The 22,104-nt window shown below is 43.8% G+C and overlaps 1 protein-coding gene across 2 annotated transcripts in view; it reads right to left on the bottom strand.

Annotated features, from left to right (window-relative positions):
• Positions 1 to 21,694, bottom strand: part of KMT5A (lysine methyltransferase 5A) — a 28,027-nt gene extending 6,333 nt beyond the window's left edge. Inside the window, exons 1-8 of one of the 2 annotated variants that reach the window (XM_077461917.1) lie at positions 21,536 to 21,691; positions 13,329 to 13,388; positions 11,675 to 11,772; positions 8,808 to 8,964; positions 5,657 to 5,840; positions 3,705 to 3,792; positions 1,697 to 1,756; positions 523 to 713 (exon numbers count right to left, since the gene is read on the bottom strand). In XM_077461917.1, coding sequence (XP_077318043.1) covers positions 523 to 713; positions 1,697 to 1,756; positions 3,705 to 3,792; positions 5,657 to 5,840; positions 8,808 to 8,964; positions 11,675 to 11,772; positions 13,329 to 13,388; positions 21,536 to 21,545 — 848 coding nt within the window. In that variant the 5' untranslated portion in view covers positions 21,546 to 21,691. Of the gene's footprint in view, positions 1 to 522; positions 714 to 1,696; positions 1,757 to 3,704; positions 3,793 to 5,656; positions 5,841 to 8,807; positions 8,965 to 11,674; positions 11,773 to 13,328; positions 13,389 to 21,535 lie in introns of both variants that reach the window. The other variant, XM_077461918.1, reaches the window with a different exon arrangement.
• Between the last annotated feature and the right edge of the window lie 410 nt (positions 21,695 to 22,104).

Here is a 22,104-nt window from a genome sequence, read left to right as displayed (position 1 = left end):
CAGATGTGATTCGCACCGCACTGAGTCACATACGATCTCTGTGTGATGGGATTTCAGCCATAAAGCTCATAAGGCTGAATGTGCAGCAAACTCGCACATGGCCCTTTTTTTGTCCGCAAAGAATTGTTCACACTCATGCGATCCAATTCCTGTCTGAGTTTGCAGACCACACTGCAATATGCAAACTGATTTGGGAGTCATTAACTTTTACCTGACACTCCCAGCAGTTTGCATAGGGAAGTGTGAACTGCCGCTGGGAAAAATACGATGTGGGAACCCGCAATGGATTTGCAGGGTTCCTGCATTGCGGCAGTGTGAACCAGCCCTAAAAGTGATCAAGTATAAAAAAGACAGACAATCCTAACAATACATTCCAGCCCCTCAAACCAACTAAAAAATACACAAACTAGCCATTTTCTCAAAGTCATCATTTGCATCAGTACAGCTCTCAAATATACACAGGTATAGAACATTTACAGGTTTCTTTTGAAGAGCTATAAAAGTAGTCTTACACATACTCACCAGTAGGTTTTATTTAAATACTGGAAGTAGTACATGTAGCAGCCAGTGGAGGTGTCTTCAGCATATGCCGCTTCTCGTTTCTTTGCATCTGTAATTTCTATAAGATCGCCATGGTATTCTACAACATATTCTCCCCGTCTAAAATTCTGAGTTGCAATCACACCTCGGCCTTTACCAGTAATGATATCAATCTGAATGTAAAGAAATAACAAGCTTTTAGTATTCCATCTAAAAGATGAATATGAGGCTTAGAGCAAATTTAAAAAGTAAACCTTTCTACAGTTAAGTAAAATTTTAGGTTGGATAAAGTAATACTGGAGTCTTCAGGTGCATAATGGGTTTCTTCAGATTCCAGAATGTCGCAGAAACACAGCAGCTTGGTTCTCTTACAGTCCATTTCAAACGTCAAGCTTAACTTCAGGCAGTAAAACTTTTTATTCCTCAATTGACACAAAGGATATAAAGGCACCAAATGCCTTTATAAATGGTTCTCGTCAAACCACATGCCAAATCTCACCAACGGCACTGTCCCAATCAGTGTGGCGCTACACCGATTTCCAAAAGTAGTTCCTGCACTACTTTTGGCGACTTTGGGGCGATTTCAATAGACATCTGTGTATGAACCCTCACAAAACGCCTCTCAAATCGCCCCTGAACGCACACCGAAATGTGGGTTGGAAATTGTGCAAGTTGATTTCAAACCCGCATTCAGTGTGAATGAGGGCTCAAGACACTTTTGTATGCGACTTTCACATTTGCTACCACTTAAACTAAGTAGATCTGCTTCCTGGACCCACTGAAGTATGTGCGATTGTACTGCGCATATGCTGTCTTTGCAAAAAAAGACAGAATAAAATCTAAAAACATTATGGCAAGGTTTAGATTGGGTTACAACAGGGCAATTAAAATGTTAAGTTTCCTTACTCTAATAAAGAAGGGTGTTTTTCAGCATCAAAAGCTTGCATGTTCAAAAAAACACCAGAGAACTGGGGAAAAAAAATGGACTAGAGCAGATCAGGTCATATAGCAGTGGCTGGTTAAAGAGAGAGAGGGGGGGGGGGGGGGGGGAACTACTTAGCAGGTGCCCCATGTTGCCTTGCATACAACTCTGGGATTCATGTTCAGTTTTAGCTAAAAAGTACCTGTAAAAATAAGCTTGTCTATCAATAGTTACCTTCATCCCCTCCTCTTTGCCACTTGTAATTAGGTCATCTATTCTTTTCTTCTCCTCCAACTGCAAAATATAAAAAGACATGCTCAGCATTTTACATGTATACAACCACAATAATCGGGGCTTTTTTTTTTTTTTGCCTGAACAGCGTTCCGCCACCTCGGTCCTTAAAACAGAAGGTGGTAGAGCAAGTTTTTGCACTACTCACTTTCTCTACCATCTTCTGTGTGTTATTGCCGGGCAGCTGGGGCTTGTGCAGAGCTGGGTATTGGTTGGTGCCCCAGGTCCTGATGCCAACTACCTGGGGGGGGGGGGCTTTTTACCTATTTTGTTACATTACAGTTCAATTATTTTTACTCTGAATTATGTGTGATGGATCAGAACACAAAAGTTTGAAAAATATATACATATTTTTTTTTTCTGAAAAAAATGTATGATAATTGGCATGTGCATAGGTATTCACCCCCCTTTGTTATGAAGCCCATAAAGATCTCTCGTGCAACCAATTACCTTCAGAAGTCACATAATTTGTGAAATGTCCACCTGTGTGCAATCTAAGCGTCACATGATCTGTTATTACACACACACACACACACACACACACAGCTTTTTCAAAGGATCCAGAGGCTGCAACACCTAAGCAAGAGGCACCACTAATCAAACACTGCCATGAAGACCAAGGAACTCTCCAAACAAGTAAGGGACAATGTTGTTGAGAAGTCAGGGTTAGGTTAAAAAAAAAAAAAAAAAATTATATATCCAAATATTTGATGATCCCTAAGAGCACCATCAAAGTGCCACAGCAAAGAATCTATACATAGGACAACAATAGTCCGTACACACCACAGAGTCGGGCTTTATGGCAGAGTGACCAGAAGAAAGCCATTACTTTCAGCAAAAAAAAAAAAAAAAGTCACGCTTTGAGTTTGCGAAAAGTCATGCGCGAGACTCCGGTAGTACTCCGGTCTGATGAGACTAAAATTTAACTTTTTGGCCATTAAAGAAAGAAAACGCTATGTCTGGCACAAACCCAACATCACATGAAGAACACCATCCCCACGGTGAAACGTGGTGGCAGCATCATGCTGTGGGGAGGTTTTTCAGAAGTCGGGACTGGGAAACTGGTCAGAGTTGAGGGAAACATGGATGGTGCTAAATGCAGAGATATTCTTGAGCAAAACTTGTACCAATCTGTGTTATTTAAGGCTAGGACGGAGGTTCACCTTCCAGCAGGACAATGACCCCAAACACACTGCTAAAGCAACACTTAAGTGGTTTAAGGGGAAACATGCATGTGTTGGAATGGCCTAGTCAAAGCCCAGACCTAAATCCAATAGAAAATCTGCGGTCAGACTTAAAGATTGCTGTACACAAGGGAAAACCATCCAACTTGAAGGAGCTGGAGCAGTTTTGCAAGGAGGAATGGGCAAAAATGATAAGATGTGGCAAGCTCATACAGACTTGTCCAAAGTGAATTGGAGCTGTGATAGCTGCAAAAGATCGCTCTACAAAGTATTGACTTTAGGAGGGTGACCAGTTATGCACATTAAAATTTTCTGTTATTTTGTTTTTTTATTTTATTGTGACGCAAACAAAAAAACAAACACACACCATCTTCAAAGTTGTGGGCATGTTCTGTAAATGAAATGATGCAAATTCTCAAACAATTCATGGTTGTGAGGCAACAAAACACGAAAAAGGGAGATGAATACTTTTGCAAGGCACTGTACAAGTTCTGTTCATTGTGCTGATATTTTTCGGTGTCCTGTGTGATACAAATACCTCAGCACTGAACTGTACACACTAAGCCCTGTGTGTTATGCAATACTGATAATGGTACTCTGTGCCTCTTACACAACGTGCGGATTTGGTACCCCTTTACATCAATGTGAGGAACACCGGGGTCGGAGATCGAGAATTGGCCAGAGAGGACCCATTTCACTGAGAGGGGGGGGGGGGGCAGGGGAGGAAAGCCCCCGACAATAATAAATATTTTATTCTAAAAGCATACCTCTATCTCAGTTTTGTTTTTCCTACAGCTTCTTCTAACTTTAAAATAGTCTGTAACTTTTCTGTTTGGAGATTTGGTTCCTCGTACTCTGAGTGAAAAAAAAAAAATAATAATAAATAGTAAAGAAAACTCAAGAATAAAAAACAAATACAAAAAGGCAAGTCCTCCTTTTTTCAGACCATTTTTTTTTTTTTTTTTTTTTTTACACCCATGTTTAACTCCTTCCCACCCACACTATAGCCGAAAGAAAACTACAGCGAAACTCTTCAGTTCTATGGACCCCCTACCAGAACTATGCATCAGGCACGCTCTGATCGATGTGTCCATCAGCACAACCTCATTGGCACCAGTCAAGGAAGAAAAATTAGTTTGTCAAAATTCTGCAAATAAAAAAATAATTGACCCCCAAATTTCCAGTCATTTTTCATTGGTTTAAGAAAAAAAAAACCCCGGTGGCAATTAAGACCCCTTTTATGCTGAGGCAGTTTTCAGGTGTATTAGCTCTAAAAATAGCACCTGAAAACTGCCTCTCATTCATTTGAATGGGTGCTTTTACACTGGGGCGGTGCACTTGCTGGGCAGTAGAAAAAGTCCTGCAAGCAGCATCTTTGGGGCGCTCCAAAAATGCCCCTGCCCATTGAAATGAATGGGCTTTGCTCCTAAAGCCCGGCAATACGTTTTTTTTTAAGTCTAGTCTAAATACCACCAAAAGAAAGCAGTGTCTCAAAAAATGTAATTTTGATACCGTGTTGCATGACTGCTCAAGTGTCAAAGTGCGACAGAGTTGAAATCTGAAAATTGGCCTGGGCAGGAAGGGGGGTGAAAGGGCCCTTTATTGAAGTGGTTAAGGTGTAGCATGGTCCCATAAAGAATCCCCAACTACCCTCCACCCCTTACCCTGAATTGCAGGGTGCATCTTCCTGCTGTATTCTGTGCTTTTTTACCTGCACATCTGCGTCATTAAAGCCTGGGACTCTGGCAGAGGGTCTATGCTAATCAGGCCAACACAACTAAATCTTAGGCCCCTTTCACACTGGGGCATTTTTTCCAGGTGCCACAGTGCTAAAAATAGCGCCTGAAAAAAATCTGGCCCCTTTCACTGCAGTGTGAAAGCCGGAGGGCTTTCACACTGGAGCGGTGCACTAGCAGCACAGTGAAACAAGTCCTGCTAGCCGCATCTTTGGAGTGCTGTATTCACCGCTCCTACCCATTGAAATAAATGGGGCAGCGCGGCTATACCGCCAGCAAAACACCGCTGCAGCGGTGCTTTGCGGGTGGTATTAACCCTTTTGCGGCCGCTAGCGGGGATTAAAGCCGCTCCGCTAGTGGCCGCATACTGGCGCTAAGAATAGCGCCACTTTACTGCTGACGCTGTTCCCGCCCCAGTGTGAAAGGGGCCTTAGTGAAACTTCCCAGTCTGTCTTAAGCAAGGTGAATACGCTCTTCTACCACATCTATTTTATTCTGCCTCAAAAACCATTGCCTCGGATTCGGAGGATTAAGCATCCAACCAATGATTTAGTTTGCCTAATCTCATTGCATTGATCATATGGATAGTTTAGGATTTCCTATAGCACTGAGCTGAAATCTTAGTACACTGACATGAGTATTGTGCCGGGGTAAACTCAATAGTTGTGCCCATTACAGCTAAAATTATATTGTGAACTTTTGCCCATTATTTGTTGAGAGCAGGGCATGAAAACCATGTGTGGAAGAATGCCCCTTCCTCTCGTAGACACCTGCAACACCCGTCCGATAAGTTTGGGGACAGTCTATGGATTAAGGACGGTATGGAATAAAATAACAGAGGGCATGTTCTGCTTGCATTAGCACTTAAATTTTTTTATTTTTTATTTTTTATATCTAGCGCAAGGATAAGCAAAGTAGGACACAGGATTATGAATCCACTTTAAAGTCAAACCAGTGTTACCATGACAACATTCCAAACTCACTTGTAGGTTTTTTTTTTGACCGTCTTTTTTGGTTCTGGCTTCCGGTCAATGGGGTTTAGCTTCTTTGGTGGCTCAGCCAAGCTTTGTTTCTGGACCAGAACACTATCCGACACACTACTTTCACTGTTCTTGTGCTCTGTGGCTTTGCTTTTTGGGTCTGATATAGCAACACTTTTCTTCTCAGCTAAAATATTTCAAATATATAGACAAGACACAATTACTAAAAAAAGGAAAACAAAACACCACTTCTCCCCCCCCCCCCACCCCCAAATAAAACTCCATAACGTCTCAAAACACTCTATAGTTCATTGACTGAGAACCAAGGCCTCATTTAAAAATAAAATAAAAATAAAACACAAAAAAAAAAGAAAAGTATATATATATAATAGCTGCAGACCTGGTGCATTCAACATACACACAGGGCATGTGTAGTATACCCTTGTCCTTCAGCATCTCCATCCCTTGTATTTGCTGGCCGTTCCCAGCTGTCTATACAACATTCAAAAGTCGCTGAGTAAAAACAGCAATCATTACTGCTGCTGTCAAAAGCTGCAACTTCCACCTCATGCCATACATAGAGCATCTGCCAGGCAAGGCCTGCTGGGACTTGTAGTCTCATGGCCAAACAATACTTTTAAAAAGAAGTAGGGCTCTTTTGGCTCTACTTTTGCCGTTGGGCTGACATCAATGACATGGTCTAGATTCTGCAGGGATCTCGACTTTAATGTCGGGATCCACTCAGATGCCTGACTGGAAGTTGGCTCAGCCTTTCAGCATGCTTAGGACCTTGAGCAAGCCGCTGCCATCCTTTTCACAGCGGTAACTTCAGCGAGCACTGGGAGGGGGCAGAGCAGAGAGCCAGCGACTGTGTGCTATGCAGTTATGACATTGAAAACCGCCATGTCAAACTACTATCCAAAACTTATGAAAAAGATAAAAAAAAAAAAAAGTCTTTATTCTAAAGCCTCATGTACACTGCTGCTGGCAAACGGACATTTAGGAGCAGATGGGCAGAAGCATTTAAAGCAAAAAATAAAAAACACACACACACGATGGATGTTTAGAGGTATTTGAAAATGCCAAATGTCTGTAACTGCTTGTAAACGCGGTAACTCAGTAACACGTGCTTAGCTTACAAGCTTTTTTAATGGAGAAAGATTTGATTATTTTAAATGTAAAAAAATAAAAAAAAATAAAAAAAAAAAAAACACACTTCTAAACACAAATGCGGCACAACGGACGTTTTTAAATGTAGTTTACTCTCAAGTTAAATCATTCAGGAGAGGTTTTAAACATCCCATGTACATGAAGCCTAAGGCCCCTTTCACACAGGGCGGATCCACTCAGTGGAGTCCGCCAGCTCAGCGGGAGATCTCTGTTGAGCCAGCGGATGACAGGTCAGTCTGATTTCTATGGGGAGATTGGACGAAAGTGGACAGCATGTCCGTTTTCATTAGATCTCATCCAGTCGACGGATGGCTGAATGTATCGCCATATGTGTTTTTAGCAGATCAGACTAAAATCAGACACGCGGATCCGATTGGGCTTATCGTGTGAAAGGGTCCATAGATCTCAAAATTGTTGGAGCCAAGTCACCCCACAAAAGATTAACTTTACTTCTTCCAGAAGTTATATCTAATGTTTGCAAACCAAGTCCAGGTGGCAGCTGGGGATGCCAATTTTATTCAAGCCATTGAATACTGTCAGCCATGAGTGTTGGGTGCAGGGGCTGCAGTAGCAGAAACTGTCAGCATCCATGCCTGAAGCGAGCAGGCAGCTTTTATAGCTCTTCTGCATAAATAAAAAAAAAATAAACTGTCTGCTTACAAACTTCCACTGAATGTACACTGAACTGTGCATGCACAACTCAGCATACAATCTCAACATGGTGCCAGTGTGCTGGACAGACTACTGGGTGCATGCGCAAGAGTCACATCACCCCCATCAGCCAATGGAGAAGCTGAAAACCTGGCACCAGGAAGAAGCCTGTAAAGATCTCAGCAGCCAGTGAGGGATCCAATGATTATATTGCTGGAACTAAAATGAGTATTCTGCATTCTTTAGTCCTGCTTTAAAGTTGTAAATGTACTTTGTGAAGATCCCCACATATTTACTTCCTTGAGTTCTGGGACATGTATTCACTATGCCCTGTGAGTAAGCACCACTGTGTCACACTTCACAGAGCCTACCTTCTGAACTAGAGGTGCTGATAGGAGGAGTTTCAGAAGGCAGTGTCGGTACAGGAATCAAAGACTGCAGGCAGCAAGATACCATGGGACATGTAGTCCTTAAAAACTGAACGTAAATATCAAAAGGAAAAGTTGCAATGCATGCAGGGAACCCAGGGATTTGTGGAAAGATGGCCAGCAGACAGGCAGAACTCACAACATGAGGCTTTTCAAGTAACCTTACAAATCAAAAATAAAACTGTTTATATTGGGATTACAGTAATGATGTTATGAAATTCAAGTGTACGCTGTGATCATAGGAATAACTGATGAGGAGCAGCCTAAACATGTGCATATTAAGGGGAAAGTTGGCCTTACTCTTCTTTGCATAAAACCTCTGTGGATAGGCTTTAAAAAAAAGTTGAACATCTATTTGAAGTAAACTAGTTAGTCTAGATGGCTCCATTGTAACGATTTACCATTGGAAATCCATTCATCTTTCCCCATGACTCCTTGTCTCGGAACCACCACTTATTGCTGTCATTATAGTGGACACACCTTATCTCAAAAAGCAAAAGAAAAAAAAATCCTGGGTTCTATCTTTTGTATGCTCCATAGATAATTCTAATTTCAAGCACAAGGGGCCCTACTCATACTCCACCTAAATTTTAGGCTGCGATTTTTCTTTAAAATAATGACACACATTTTGCTTTGGATATCTTCCAATGCTGTCTTTCAAAAAGAGTGTTACCTCTGCCCATTGCTGAATATGTACATTTTACCGCACACAGCTATTTGCCCTTTAACAAATTGATAAAATTGGAGGCTGAGAGCATTTATACCGAGACCAATATACTCTATAAAAAAAAAAAATTTATTCTCCCATTAATTGCCATGTATGCATATGCAACCGTGATCATAGCCAAACAATCCAAGTTATAAAGTTACCAGTTCATATGCTTAACAGGTATTGTAGTTCTTACCTTGTGCTTTTTTGCGAGGATCTGAAAAGGCTTTACCACTTTTGCGCTCCTCATGGAGCGGAGTGGAGTTTTCTTCCTGAAGAGGAGGACGCACATTAGGCGTCTTAGTAGAGCTCATATAATCAGGGATTTTCGATTGAACGCCATGTCCCACATCCTACAGACAAATCAATTATTAAAAACAGAAAAAAAAAAAAAAAAAACACCCTTAAACAAATATACGTTTGAGTTCTCAGAAAAGTTAGTTACTATAGTTCATCAACTTTAATGGGCATCTAACGTTTAACATTCCTTAAAGTGGTTGTAAACCCCATTCATGAAATCTGAACTGGGCACATATCTGTAGCGTTTACTTCTCTCTCCAAAGCTCTAAGTCGTGTGTCTCTGCTGCTTTGTTCCTCATTTATCAGCATGATAACTTATGACAAGCTCTCCGACACATGAGATAAACGCAGCTGGAAATTTGTGTCAGGGAAGGAACTACGAGTTAGAGCAGAGAGATTGTCTATTCAGACTGCAGCTCTGAAAGTTTCTTTGTTCCTGTGTCTATGTGAAGTGGGGGGTGTGTGCCTTTCCTGCAATCAGCTCACAGTGTATATGCCCAGACTCTTCTCCCTTCTTCTCCCACCCTCTGGTACATTCAGGTGCACTACTCTTGAGAAGCTAGGCAATATGCTCACGCCATGAAAATACTTTAATGTATATTTTTCCCCCCTTTTAAACTTCAGAGCAACTCCTGTCTACAACTGGGTCTCTCTATTCCCCTTCATCTCTCGCTTTCCTCCCTTTAAAAGAAGAGTTCCACCCAATAGTGGAACATCCGCTTTAAGCACTCCTTCCCCCCCTCCCCATACTTTAGAGTGGGACTTCTTGTCCCACTTCATCCTTTCGCCCACAAAACCACCTGGGCAACTCCTCCTCTCCCCGGTCCCTCCCTCTCGGCAATCTTCTGGGACATGTGGCAAGTCCCAGAAGATTGCCTCTCCACTGGGAGAGTGCAGCGCGATTCACGCATGCGCAGTGCATGTCCGGCCGTGAAGCCGCAAGCTGTCACGGCTGGGTGCCCACAATTCCAATGGATGCGCCGAAGAGAGGCGCGGGGCTCCATGCAGTCGCATCGCTGGACCGTGGAACAGGCAAGTGTGTTTATTAAAAGTAAGCAGCTAAACTTTTGTAGTGGGTGACTTATTAAAAGCCTGGAACTCAGCTTTAAATAGAACCGGCAGTCCGCTCACATCATTTGTAATAAAAACTTTGCCATTTTGAAGCTTCCCTCCAACCACTTGGCATATCATTTTCTATAGACTGCAATTCTTTACTTGCCAAATATGCTGCAGAAATCTCCCTCCACTGAGTGGCTGCAACAACAAAAAGGGGAGGAGGACGTGAAGTTCCGCTTTAAAAATACTTCCCGTCTCCTCTCCATGAATATGGTCACATACCATCTATTTTTTTTTTTGTCATTTACTAATGCACTACATGTGTGTTATGGACCACCCTGAGGATCCTCTTTGTTATTACAAAACACTTTCTATAACCTGTTTGGGTTCTTGTAATCACTATAATTGAACTTTTACTGGCGAAGGTACCCGTTCAAGTGAAAAAAAATAGCTTATGAGAATTGAGTGCACTGTATTTACTTGTCCGATAATGGTTTTCATGGATATTTTATTGCATCCACTTTGATGGATTAATAAAAACATATTCAACCATAAATTCTATTTTACTTGCCCCCCCGAATTAAGCTGCTTTTGGAATTAAATACGAGAGATAGAGATAGAGATAGAGATAGAGATAGAGATAGAGATAGAGATAGAGATAGAGATAGAGATAGAGATAGAGATAGAGATAGAGATAGAGATAGAGATAGAGATAGAGATAGAGATAGAGATAGAGATAGAGATAGAGATAATTTTTTTTTCACGCCAACGCAATAAATGCTCCAAAACATACATAACGTGCAGTTATGTGTGTCAATTGATTCTAGTGGGTAGAATATATAACTATGCTAACCACCAAAATAAATAAATTGGGAGGCATTTTTTTTCTTCCAACTTCTGAAAGCTAAAACATTTTTAAACTTCATATGCATGAAAAAAATAACATAATTAGACGTCAACTGCCTGCAAATTCTCACATTGTTAAAATAGGCCCTCCTTTACACAGATGAAATCTGTCTTTTAACCCATACAAAAAGGACAGCAGACCACCACCCATGGGTGGGCAGACGTAAGCACCTTCCTACATCTGCCCACCTTCTGGTCTGTACAGATCTGCTGGACGAACGTAAAAAGGTTTTACCCGGGAGGTGGAAAGACAAGTCTGCATATATGGGGCTGCTTATCCATGGGAAAGAAAAAATAAATAATTGAAATGTACAAATCATGCTTTGATCTGACTCAGAGAATTTGATTAAGACAGAACTGACAGCGCCCCGTGTAGCAGTTGATTCAGCACTAAACATAGTGGGTGGAGCAGACAGACTTGGTACACTATATATACACACAAGCAGCAACTATACATGATGAGACAAGGAGATCCTCACTACATTTCCTGCACCAAACAAGTAGAAAGTATCTATTTAACCCCTAATGTACATGGAAGCCAGCCCCCCCAATCTGTCTAGTCCCATCATTGCAGCCACTTCTAGCTCTGAGCTCCCTGCAGCTACTTCCACGAATGCAGAAATCAGCAGCCAGACATGATCTACATCGGCTATACCAGATCCTCCCTGAACCGATCCCAGGGAATCCTAGAGCACAACAAAACAGTTCCCTAGCAATCCTCCCAGGGGCCGCTATGGAGTCCTGACCTCAACTGGCTAAACACAAGAAGCTTCAAAAACAAAAACACAAAATCACACCGACCCCGTTCATTTTCGGCTTGTTCTCATTGGTTCCCCCGGATCGATCGGTTTCCGGTGCTTCCCCGCCTCTTCCGCCGCTGCGTTTGGACATTTTCTTTCCTAGGAAACAGACAGGGAGGGTTGGTTGTGCTGGAGTTAGTGGGCATGCTCAGCGATCACACGCAAAGCGAGCGCCGCCATCTTTAAAGGGACGGAGAGGAGGCGAATGGCGGAGCTGGCACGTGTAAAGGCCGCCCTCAGAGACGCCCCCGGTCACTCAGGCTTAACTCCGCCCTACAACTACTCTGTGCATCAGTCCTGACGATCCACACAGTGTACAAATAGTAATACAGAATCTAAAGTGTGTGTTTAATGTAATTAGGAATACAAATCTCATGTGTGCTGTGAATGTATACATATGAATACCGATCTAATATCCTGTGTGTATACATGTTAATCACTTGACCCGCAGAAAATGTATCTCCCCTTTACAATCAATACATTTTTGCAACATGAAAAGCGTCATTTTAACTGGCAACCGTGTGGTCATGCAACACTGTACCCAAATAAAGTGTACGTAATCCCCCCCCCCCCCCCCCAACATAGAGCTTTCTTTTGGGTGTTATTTGATCACCACTGCACCCAACAAATAAAATTCAAAGTACTAACAATAATTTACAAAGCCATCCATAACTCTTCCCCCAGCTACATCACTAACCTAGTCCCAAAATACCAACCAAGCCTTTGTCACCTCCCCCCCATGCTCGCCTCCAGGATTTGTCCACAGCTTCTCCCATCCTTTGCAACTCCCTACCCCAATCTCTCGACTGTCCCTAATCTATCCATCTTTAGGCGATCCCTGAAAACCCTTCTCTTCAAAAAGAAGCCTATCCTGCTTCTAAGCCCTTGTACACACAATCGGAGATTCCGACGGAATGTGTCCGATCGGAGCGTTTTGTCGGACATTCCGACTGTGTGTGGTCTGCATCGGACCAAATTTTCCAACTTGCCGGAAATATTTTCAGACAAAATGCTCCGATCGGACATACTCCGATCATGTGTAGAGAATTCCGATCATACAAAGTGCCATGCATGCTCAGATCAAATTCCTACACCAAAGCTATTGGCTACTAGCCTGAACGTAGTCCCATCGTAACGAAATTACGTCATCACGTTCTGAAAGATCGGATTTTCCGACAACTTTGTCCGACTGTGTGTATCCAACAGTTTCAGACAAGATCCGTCGGACAAAATCCGACGGATTTGGTTGTCGGAATCTCCGACCGTGTGTACAAGGGCTAACACTGTTTTACTTCCTCTATCTCTCCCCCACAGCTGTTACCTTTTTTGCATGCGCCGTAGATAGCGGTGCCCGTCTTCGGGCAAATATCTCCTAAACCGTGTAGGTTTGGGAGATATTTCTTGGACCTACAGGTAAGCCTTAATCTAGGCTTACCTGTAGGTCAAAGTGGTTTGTAAGGGTTTACAACCACTTTAAAGCTTGTAGGAAAAGTTTTCAAACTCCTCAGGTTGTCTTATAAGGCTGCATGACCCCAGACCCTCTGTCTTGACAGAGCTGATCATCTTATGCACTCGCCGAAGAAAAAATACAAAAACACACACACACACACACACACACACACACACACACACACCAACTCACTAGCAATACATACCAGGCAGAGAATGTGCCGCTTGTCCCCTAGCCTCTGTTCTATCAGGAGATGGTTTTGGCGCTGTTGAAGAAGGGGAGGATTAGAGAAGCCAGGATCAAACAGACTCTTTACACAATGCAGAGGATTAACCCCTTAGGTTCCACTTTGAGTGTAAACAGCATGCTTTACTCCATATACAGACTGATTCTACTGTTGTGGGTTTAGTAATATTTTCCACACATTCTTAAGTCTTTCAGTTGCCTCCACAAGGGGATTGGAAGCAAAAAATCACACCACACTAATGTGAATTTTAGGGCAAAAAAACACAATACACTACAAAATTTTTGGTAAAATGTAGAAGACGAGGTTGCACCAAGTAAAGAGATAACAAACATGTCAAACTCTAAATTTGTGTGCGCCCGTGAAATGACAAACTTCAGTACCCTATATTTTCTATAGGCGACACGTCAAAAGCCCCTTAATAGATATCACTTTAGTGTTACAGAGGAGGTCTTGCGTTATAATTATTGCTCTCTCTGGCAAGCGTAGCAATATGCAACGCGTATTGCAACCAACGTTCTCACACATAGGCACCCCGACACATGCGTTTACATATGTGTATATGTGGGGGCAGAATGTTGTGCTTGGGTTTAACTTTTTGCCCCCCCCCCCCCCCCATTACATAGGGGACAAAAAGTCCCCTATTGTGAGGTTTTGCTTTAGGCGACAGGCTCTCAAATACCCTGCATGTCTCCTCTGGGCTCCACTGAATGTTTTGCCAATGCAGATCGAGTTGCAAAACCTCCTTTGCCGGTTGATCCGGAAGTTACGTCTTAGATGTCACTTTACGGGTCACAAGAGGAGGGCGGGTGCATGTCCACCCTTCTCCTTCCTCTCCAGCTGCCAGCACCTGCCATGTCGTTACTGACCACGCAGATGGGCAAATGGAGAAAGCATGGCTGCGCGCTGGTACCCGGGAGGGCGAGTGTAAATCAGGCAGCAGTACTGCTGCCCAAATGCTTTCAACTTATGGGCAGGTTCTCACACAATCCTGGTGGCTGCAGTCACCATATGATTTACAGATTTAGCAGTGAAAGGGTTAAGGGCTTAAAGCGGTTCTGCACCTAAAAAAAAAAAAAAAAAAAAAAAAATAATATTAAAAGCCAGCAGCTACTAATATTGCAGCTGCTGACTTAATAAAATCACACTTACCTGTCCCAGGGTCCAGCGATGTCGGCGGCAGATAACGAGCGATCGCTCGTCTCGCTGCTGCCCCCGCCGCCATCCTCTGTCAGGGAATCGGGAAGTGAAGCATTACCTACTGCGCATGCGCGAGTCGTGCTGCACGTCTCTTATGGTCCCCCGCTGTATCTCTGGGAACTGTGTGTTTCCCAGAACACAACGGGGGGGGGGGGGGGCGGAGCGTCTGCGGCGGTCTGCCCGGAAGTGGGTGGGGGGGGGGGGGGAAGGGATCAGATTAGCAGAACTTCCCCTTTAGGGTGAAGAACCGCTTTAAGCACAAGATGTTCGGCTAACAGAGGAACAAAAAATATCAATATGTGTCCGTGCATAAATAGGCATTTACAGGCAGAGAAAAAAAATAAAAAATAAAAACCTAAACACAAGGGTTAAAATTAGGGATGCACCAAATGGGTTTTTTGGCGCCGAAACCGATACCGAAACAGCACCGATAAAATGACTTTTTTAAAAATATTTTTATACAGGTGGTGGTCAGAGACTGGCGACGCAGTACAGGAGGCATCCCCCATTGCAGCCAGTGTGCCTGTGCCCCATTTTGCAGCCAGCGTGTCCCATTTTGCAGCCAGCGTGTGCAGGGAAGAGAGCCGCCTTCGCCGCCTGTTTGATCACAGCGCCGGGAACATCACAGCTTTCATTTCAATAGCTGTGTGTTCCCGGCCGCGCGCCGTCACACACAGCCCCTCCCCCTTGTCCGGGCACTTTGATAGACAGATCATCCGTCCAATCCTGCGGATGATCTGTCTATCTAAGTGCCCGGACAAGGGGGAGGGGCTGTGTGTGACGGCACGCGGCCGGGAACACACAGCTATTGAAATGAAAGCTGTGATGTTCCCGGCGCTGTGATCAAACAGGCGGCGGAGGCGGCTCTCCTGCGCTATACACCCCCCATGATGGGTGTCACCAGGGGCAGAGCCCTGCCCCCACCCCATTTTCGGCTCCATTATCGGCCGTTTTTCTCTTTTGGCAAATTGCCGAAAAGGGCATTTTTGGCCGATATGTTTCGGCGGCCATCAGATTTTGAGAGACCCTAATCTGCAATGTTCAGTTTACAGTTTTTAAAAAAGTGAAAAAAAAAAAAAGGGGGAAATAAAAAAATCCAAAAATAGTTGTGGTTGTATTTTTCTTCTCTATTGTTCTCACCCTAATGTCCGCTCACTATTGTGCTATATCTATCGTTCTCTCCGTTTTATTGTATTTGCTTTGGATTTATGGTATACTGCAATGTTTGTTTTATTATTATTTGCTTAGCAGGTACACCATTCAGCTGCAACACAGGTTTATTTCTCTGGACAGCAACAGCGTTTGCTCCCACAATACGTAGAGATGTGACTCCAGCACTGTCAGGTGATGGTCACCACCACAGTTAAAAATAAAATGGTGCATGTATGCCCATCATTAGACGTGGGCGGGTGAAGGGCGGTATTCTAATGGTGGGCATACCCACAGATCAATCTTTTTCGTTTAGCCCACAGGCTGCCTGAATAAAAAAAAAAAAAATTACAATGCATGCCCAACAAGGACCAGCAACGTATTGGTATGTTTCTAGACTTTGAATGGTTATACCAGAATGATGCCTGTAGGTTTAGGTATCCTTATTTTCAGCCAGCTTTCACGTAAAAACAATCCTAGTGGCCAATTAGCCTTTAGACTGCTTTTATAAGCAGTGGGAGGGAACGCCTCTCCACCCCCCCCCCCCCCCCCAACTCTTCCATGGTTTTCTCGTGCTCTCTAATATAATATATGTATTTCATTTAAACAAAATGTGTCAGAAATGGCTTTGGTCTTCATAAGTAGACACCCCAAGCTGTATTTGCTGAATGGATTTATATTGTGTCACAAGTTTCTGGAAAATTACACTTTGTTTTGCACAAAGTTGTCACTAAATGATATATTGTTCAAACATGGCATGGTTATATGTGAAATTACACCCCAAAATGCATTCTGCTGCTTCTCCTGAGTACAGGGATACCACAAGTGTGAGACTATTAGGGAGCCTAGCCACGTACAGGACCCCCACCGCCTTCAGGATTTCTAAGGGTATACATAATTTATTTCACTCCTCAGTACCTATCACAGTTTCAAAGGCCATAAAATGCCAAGAAAGCACAAAACTCCCCCAAATGACCCCATTTTGGAAAGTAGACACTTCAAGCTTTTTACTGAGAGGCATGTTGTGTCCATGGAATATTTGATATTTTGTCACAAGATTTGGGAATATATCCATGGCATGCCATTGTTCAAACATGGCATGGTTATATGTGGAATTACACCCAAAAACACTTTCTGCTGCTTCTCCAGCGTACAGGGATACCTTTACTCCTCACTACTTATCACAGTTACAGGGGCCCTGAAATGTCCAGATAGCACAACCCCCCCCCCCCAAATGACCCCGGTTTGGAAAGCAGACACCCCAAGGTATTTGCTAAGAGGCATGGTGAGTATTTTTCAGCTCTTATTTTTGAAAAATGAAAAATTTTAATTTCTCACAAAGTGAGATCTGCAAAATACTCAACATGCCTCTCAGCAAATAGCTTGGGGTGTCTACTTTCCAAAATGGGGTCATTTGGGGGAGGTGGTTGTGCTATCTGGGCATTTCATGGCCTCTGAAACTGTGATAGGCAGTGAGGAGCGATATAAAAAAAAAAAAATGTACGCCCCTAGAAAGCCTGAAGGCGGTAATTGGTTTTCGGTAGGGATGCACCGAATGGGTTTTTTGGTGCCGAAACCGATACCGAAACTGAAAAATACACTAGGCCGAAAACCGATACCGAAAATGACTGTTTTTAAAAAATATTTTTATACAGGAGGTGGTCAGAGACTGGGGACGCGGTACAGGAGGTGGTCAGAGAACATGGTACAGGAGGCATCCCCCTTTGCAGCCAGTGCGCCCCCCTTTGCAGCCAGCCTGTGCAGGGAAGAGAGCCGCCTCCGTCGCTTGTTTAATCACAGCGCCGGGAACATCACAGCTTTCATTTCAATAGCTGCGTGTTCCCGGCAGCACGCTGTCACACACAGCCCCTCCCCCTTGTCCGGGCACTTTGATAGACAGATCATCCGTCCAATCCTGCGGATGATCTGTCTATCTAAGTGTCCGGACAAGGGGGAGGGGCTGTGTGTGACGGCGGCCGGCTGGGAACACACAGCTATTGAAATGAAAGCTGTGATGTTCCCGGCGCTGTGATCAAACAGGCGGCGGAGGCGGCTCTCCTGCGCTATGCACCCCCCATGATGGGCGTCACCGGGGGCGGAGCCCCGCCCCACCCAGGCCACGCTCCATTTTCGGCTCCATTATCGGCCGTTTTTCTCTTTCGGCAAATTGCCGAAAAGGGCATTTTCGGCCGATATGTTTTCGGCGGCCGAAATTTCGGTGCATCACTAGTTTTCGGTGTCCTGTACATGGCTAGGCTCCCAAAAAGTCTCACATGTGGAATCCACGTGCTACAGAGGCAGCAGAATGTATTTTGGGGTGCAATTCCACATATATCTAGGGCATGTGTGAGCAATATATCATTTAGTGATAACTTTGTGTCATTTAAATTTTTTTGTCATTTTTCAATCACTTGTGACAAAAAAAAAAAAAAAATATTCAATGGACTCAACATGCCTCTTAGCAATTTCCTTTGAGTGTACACTTTCCAAAATGGGGTCGGGGGGGCTGTAATGCCCTGCCATTTTAGCACCTCAAGAAATGAGATTATGCAGTTTTTAGTTTGACTGCCTCAATTTCAGAAAACATACCCTAGTTTGTAGATGCTATAACTTTTGCGTAAAACCAATAAATATACACTTAGTGACTTTTTTTTTTACCAAAGACATGTGGCTGAATACATTTTGGCCTAAATGTATGACTAAAATTAAGAGTATGACTGAAATTATATATACACATATAGATGTATGACTAAAATTATATACACACAAAAAGTAAAAAATATTTATATTTTCGGTCATTTTCCGTTTATATCACAAAAAATAAAAGATCCCAGAGGCAATAAAATACCATCAAAAGACAGCAAATTTAGTTTGGGTACAACATTGCATGACTGCGCAATTACCAGTTAAAGTGGTTGTAAACCCTTACAAACCACTTTGACCTACAGGTAAGCCTAGATTAAGGCTTACCTGTAGGTCCAAGAAATATCTCCCAAACCTATATGGTTTAGGAGATATTTGCCCGAAGACGGGCACCGCTCAGGCGCACTGAGCGTGGCATCCTCGATAACAAAGATGCCACGCGTCTCGGCTCCCGTGCGCATGCTCGGGAGTGACGTCATCACGGCTTTGCAGAATGACAGCCGTGGAGCTGCGAGACCCACCGAGAAGATGGATGCGGCGGATTACAAGGGACAGCGGTGACTTCGCTGGCTCCTGTGTCAGGTAAGTGACACATAATGGGCTACTATGCAATGCATAGTAGTCCATTATGCTTTGCCTTTGCAGGGAATGAAAGAGGAAGTAAACTCATCAGGGTTTACTTCCTCTTTAAATCAGAGCAGTGGCAAATTGTAAAAAGTCCTCCGGTCATTGAGCTGCCAAATCCTCCAGGGCTGAAGTGGTTAAAGTCCAGCCTAAGGCTGGATACACACTATACAACTTTTGCTGTATTTCCTTTAGATTTATCTTCAACTGTGTAGTGCAAGGGCCTGCCTGATTGCATACAAATTGAAAAGTGTTTTGGTTTGACCTCATATAGTTTTGGTAAATCTAAAGGAAAAAATCCGAACATAATTGTATAGGATGTATCCAGTTTAAAACTAAAATCCCTGCATACACAGACATCCTAACCAATCTAACCCTGTAAAAAGGAAATCACTATACATACCTTTTTTTTTTTAAGCCGATCCGATCTTTAGGACACAGCCGACAACGGCTCTGAAATGAATAAGGTGTGATGTCACCCATAGAGTTCCTACGGGGCTCCCATTGTTGGCTGTGTCATCTGCACCCTCCACAGTGAACCCGCAGCTGGCAGCTCAGCGTGGAATTGGGTCAGATCGCTTTCAGAAAAAGCAATGTATACTAATTTCTTTTTTACAGGGCTAGATAGGTTAGTGTTAGATTGTGGATGCCTGTAGATGTAGAGATTTTAGTGTTAGGGTGGACTTCTCCTTTAAAAGCTGGCTCACAACAAAAATTCCATTGCTGTGGGATTCATTTTCAGCCCATTCCTTTGAATGGCCTGAAATCCCACCAAAAACAGAGCATGCGCTACTTTAGCAGGAAAAAATAAATAAAATAAATACACCTCAACTGGATCGCACAGTACTACGTTACCATGCAAATGCACTGTGTTTGCGACCTGTATTTGGGGGTGTGGTTAGCATTGCAGATTGCAAAAGCAGAGCGTTTGACAAAAAATAAAAAGCATTGTGATCAGCACCCTTCTGCATATGATCTAGGAATAATGGGACATTAAAGAGGGATTTCACTGGAAAAAAAAAAAAAAAAAAAAAAAAGGTGAGAGAATCAGGAAGTGAAGCATTGAGGCTTCACTTCCCGGTTCCCTACTGCGCATGGTCTGCGCTGTCTCTGGGACCTGTGTTTGTCCCAGCAGACAGAGCGCTGGGACAGGAAGAAGCATAGACTCCCATGGGAGTCTATGCCCGGAAGTGGGTGCAAATACCTGCCTTAGACAGGTATCTGCACCCCCCTCCCCCCTGAAAGGTGCCAACTGTGACACTGGAGGGTTCCGATGAGCGGAAGTTCCACTTTATGTATGACCCCCCGTTGTCACCGTAGCACCAAGCTAAGCAATGTTGAGACAGAGGGAGCGCCCCGCGAATGTGCGGATTGGTAGATAAGCAATACTGCAGCTCCATGCTTGTTCATGTGATGGAGGAACCATACCACCTGTCCTGAGGACTGGTGCACACTAGTGCAAAGCTAGACATTGCATGCAATTTGCACCGCATTGCTGCGCAGATCACATACAATGTCTCTGTGATGTGATTTTAGCCATAAAAAACAAAACAAAAACAAAACAAAAAATTTAAAAAATTTGTATGGCTTAAATTGCATCGCATTTGCGCCAAAATGGCACAGGCCCCTTTTTTGATCTGCACCGAAATCGGATCGCAGGGGTGCTCACACCGATACCTGCACCATTTGGCTAGGTTCACACCGTAGCGATGCGGGAACGCCGCAAATCCGCTGCGTTTTCCCGCATCACATGCCTCCCGCCGGCAGTTCACACTGCCCTATGCGGACTGCTGGGAGTGTCAATGAAATCTTAATGACACCCCCAGATCAGTCCGCATATCGCAGTGCGATCTGCAAACTCGGACAGGAATCGGATCGCATGGTGTGAACACCCATGCGATCCGATTCTGCTGCGGACCAAAAAAAAGGTCCTGTGTGAGTTTGCGGCGGGTGCGATGCGAATTCAGCCATACTATCTGTATGGCTGAACTCGCATCGCTACAGAGATCGGATGTGATTTGCACTGCAGTGCGAATCACATCCGGGTCTCCCACCCGCAGCGGTGTGAACCCAGCCTTTCACAGTTCACACTGCGAACCGATTTGGGAATTTCAAGTCTACATTGACACCCCCAGCGGTTGGCAGATCTCAGTGCGAAGCGCTGTGTGATTCAGGTACCCGCACTAGAGTCGCAGGGTTCTGACATCGCACCAATGTGAACCGAACAAATGACCTGCTACTTTCTTGGCCAAGCTTGGTAAGAAGCAATGCTTGATGTGCATGTATGTAGTACTTAGAACGAAGATCAGATTGGCCACACTACACCATGATCTGTAAATAACTAAGCCATCTTTACTGAGCTGCACATGTGATTATAAAAGGTGGACTAACCCTTAAAGTAACCAGCATACAACTCTCCCTTGTAGCCATATGATGCCAGTAACGTCATCTGACTATACCCTGCTTTAATCCGGTAGCTGACCCACATAAAACTCAGCAATCACAACCGATCCATAGTCACCGAGTGATCACAGCAATAAGACTTCCATTACCTCTCCCCATGATGACTGCGGGCCGAGCGACTCCAACACCAACCGGAGCTAACAAGAGACGGGATCGATCACGATCAGAAAGACAATCGCTGAATTAAAATCCACTGGAAAGTTTAAAGCCCCACACGCTAAATGTACTTCGGACGCCGTGCCACAAACGGCTCCGCCCGGCAAGCCCTTAATTGGATCACTTCGCTGTCTGTTAAGCGAACCGAGCCACCTATTGGTAGAAATATCAACGCCTACAAGCCCTCCCGACAGACTGCCCAACCCACTACTCCACTTAGCGTATTTTTAAATTTCCATGGACAGCAATTTCATTGGTCGCAAAGGAGAGGCGGTTTGTCGCTGATTGGTTTACACAAGTCAAAAGGCACAAGGGAGCTGGAGGAAGAGGATGTAACGCTGGCATTGTATATATGACAATAGCTTCCCCTCTCTCCCTCTTTATGTTAACATGAAACACTGACTGTACCCATAAGCCTGGTACACACGATCAGATTTCATAAAATTTTTGTTGCATGCTAGTTTCATTATCAAAAGTGAAAAGGTTATGCCTGGTACACACA

This window comes from Lithobates pipiens, unplaced genomic scaffold (assembly GCF_037356315.1).
Source record: "Lithobates pipiens isolate NorthernLeopardFrog02 unplaced genomic scaffold, aLitPip1_a1.2 Scaffold_3, whole genome shotgun sequence".
Classification (NCBI taxonomy): Eukaryota; Metazoa; Chordata; class Amphibia; order Anura; family Ranidae; genus Lithobates; species Lithobates pipiens.
The sequence above is the reverse complement of the archived record's forward strand: the minus strand, read 5'-3'. Positions and strand labels throughout refer to the sequence as shown.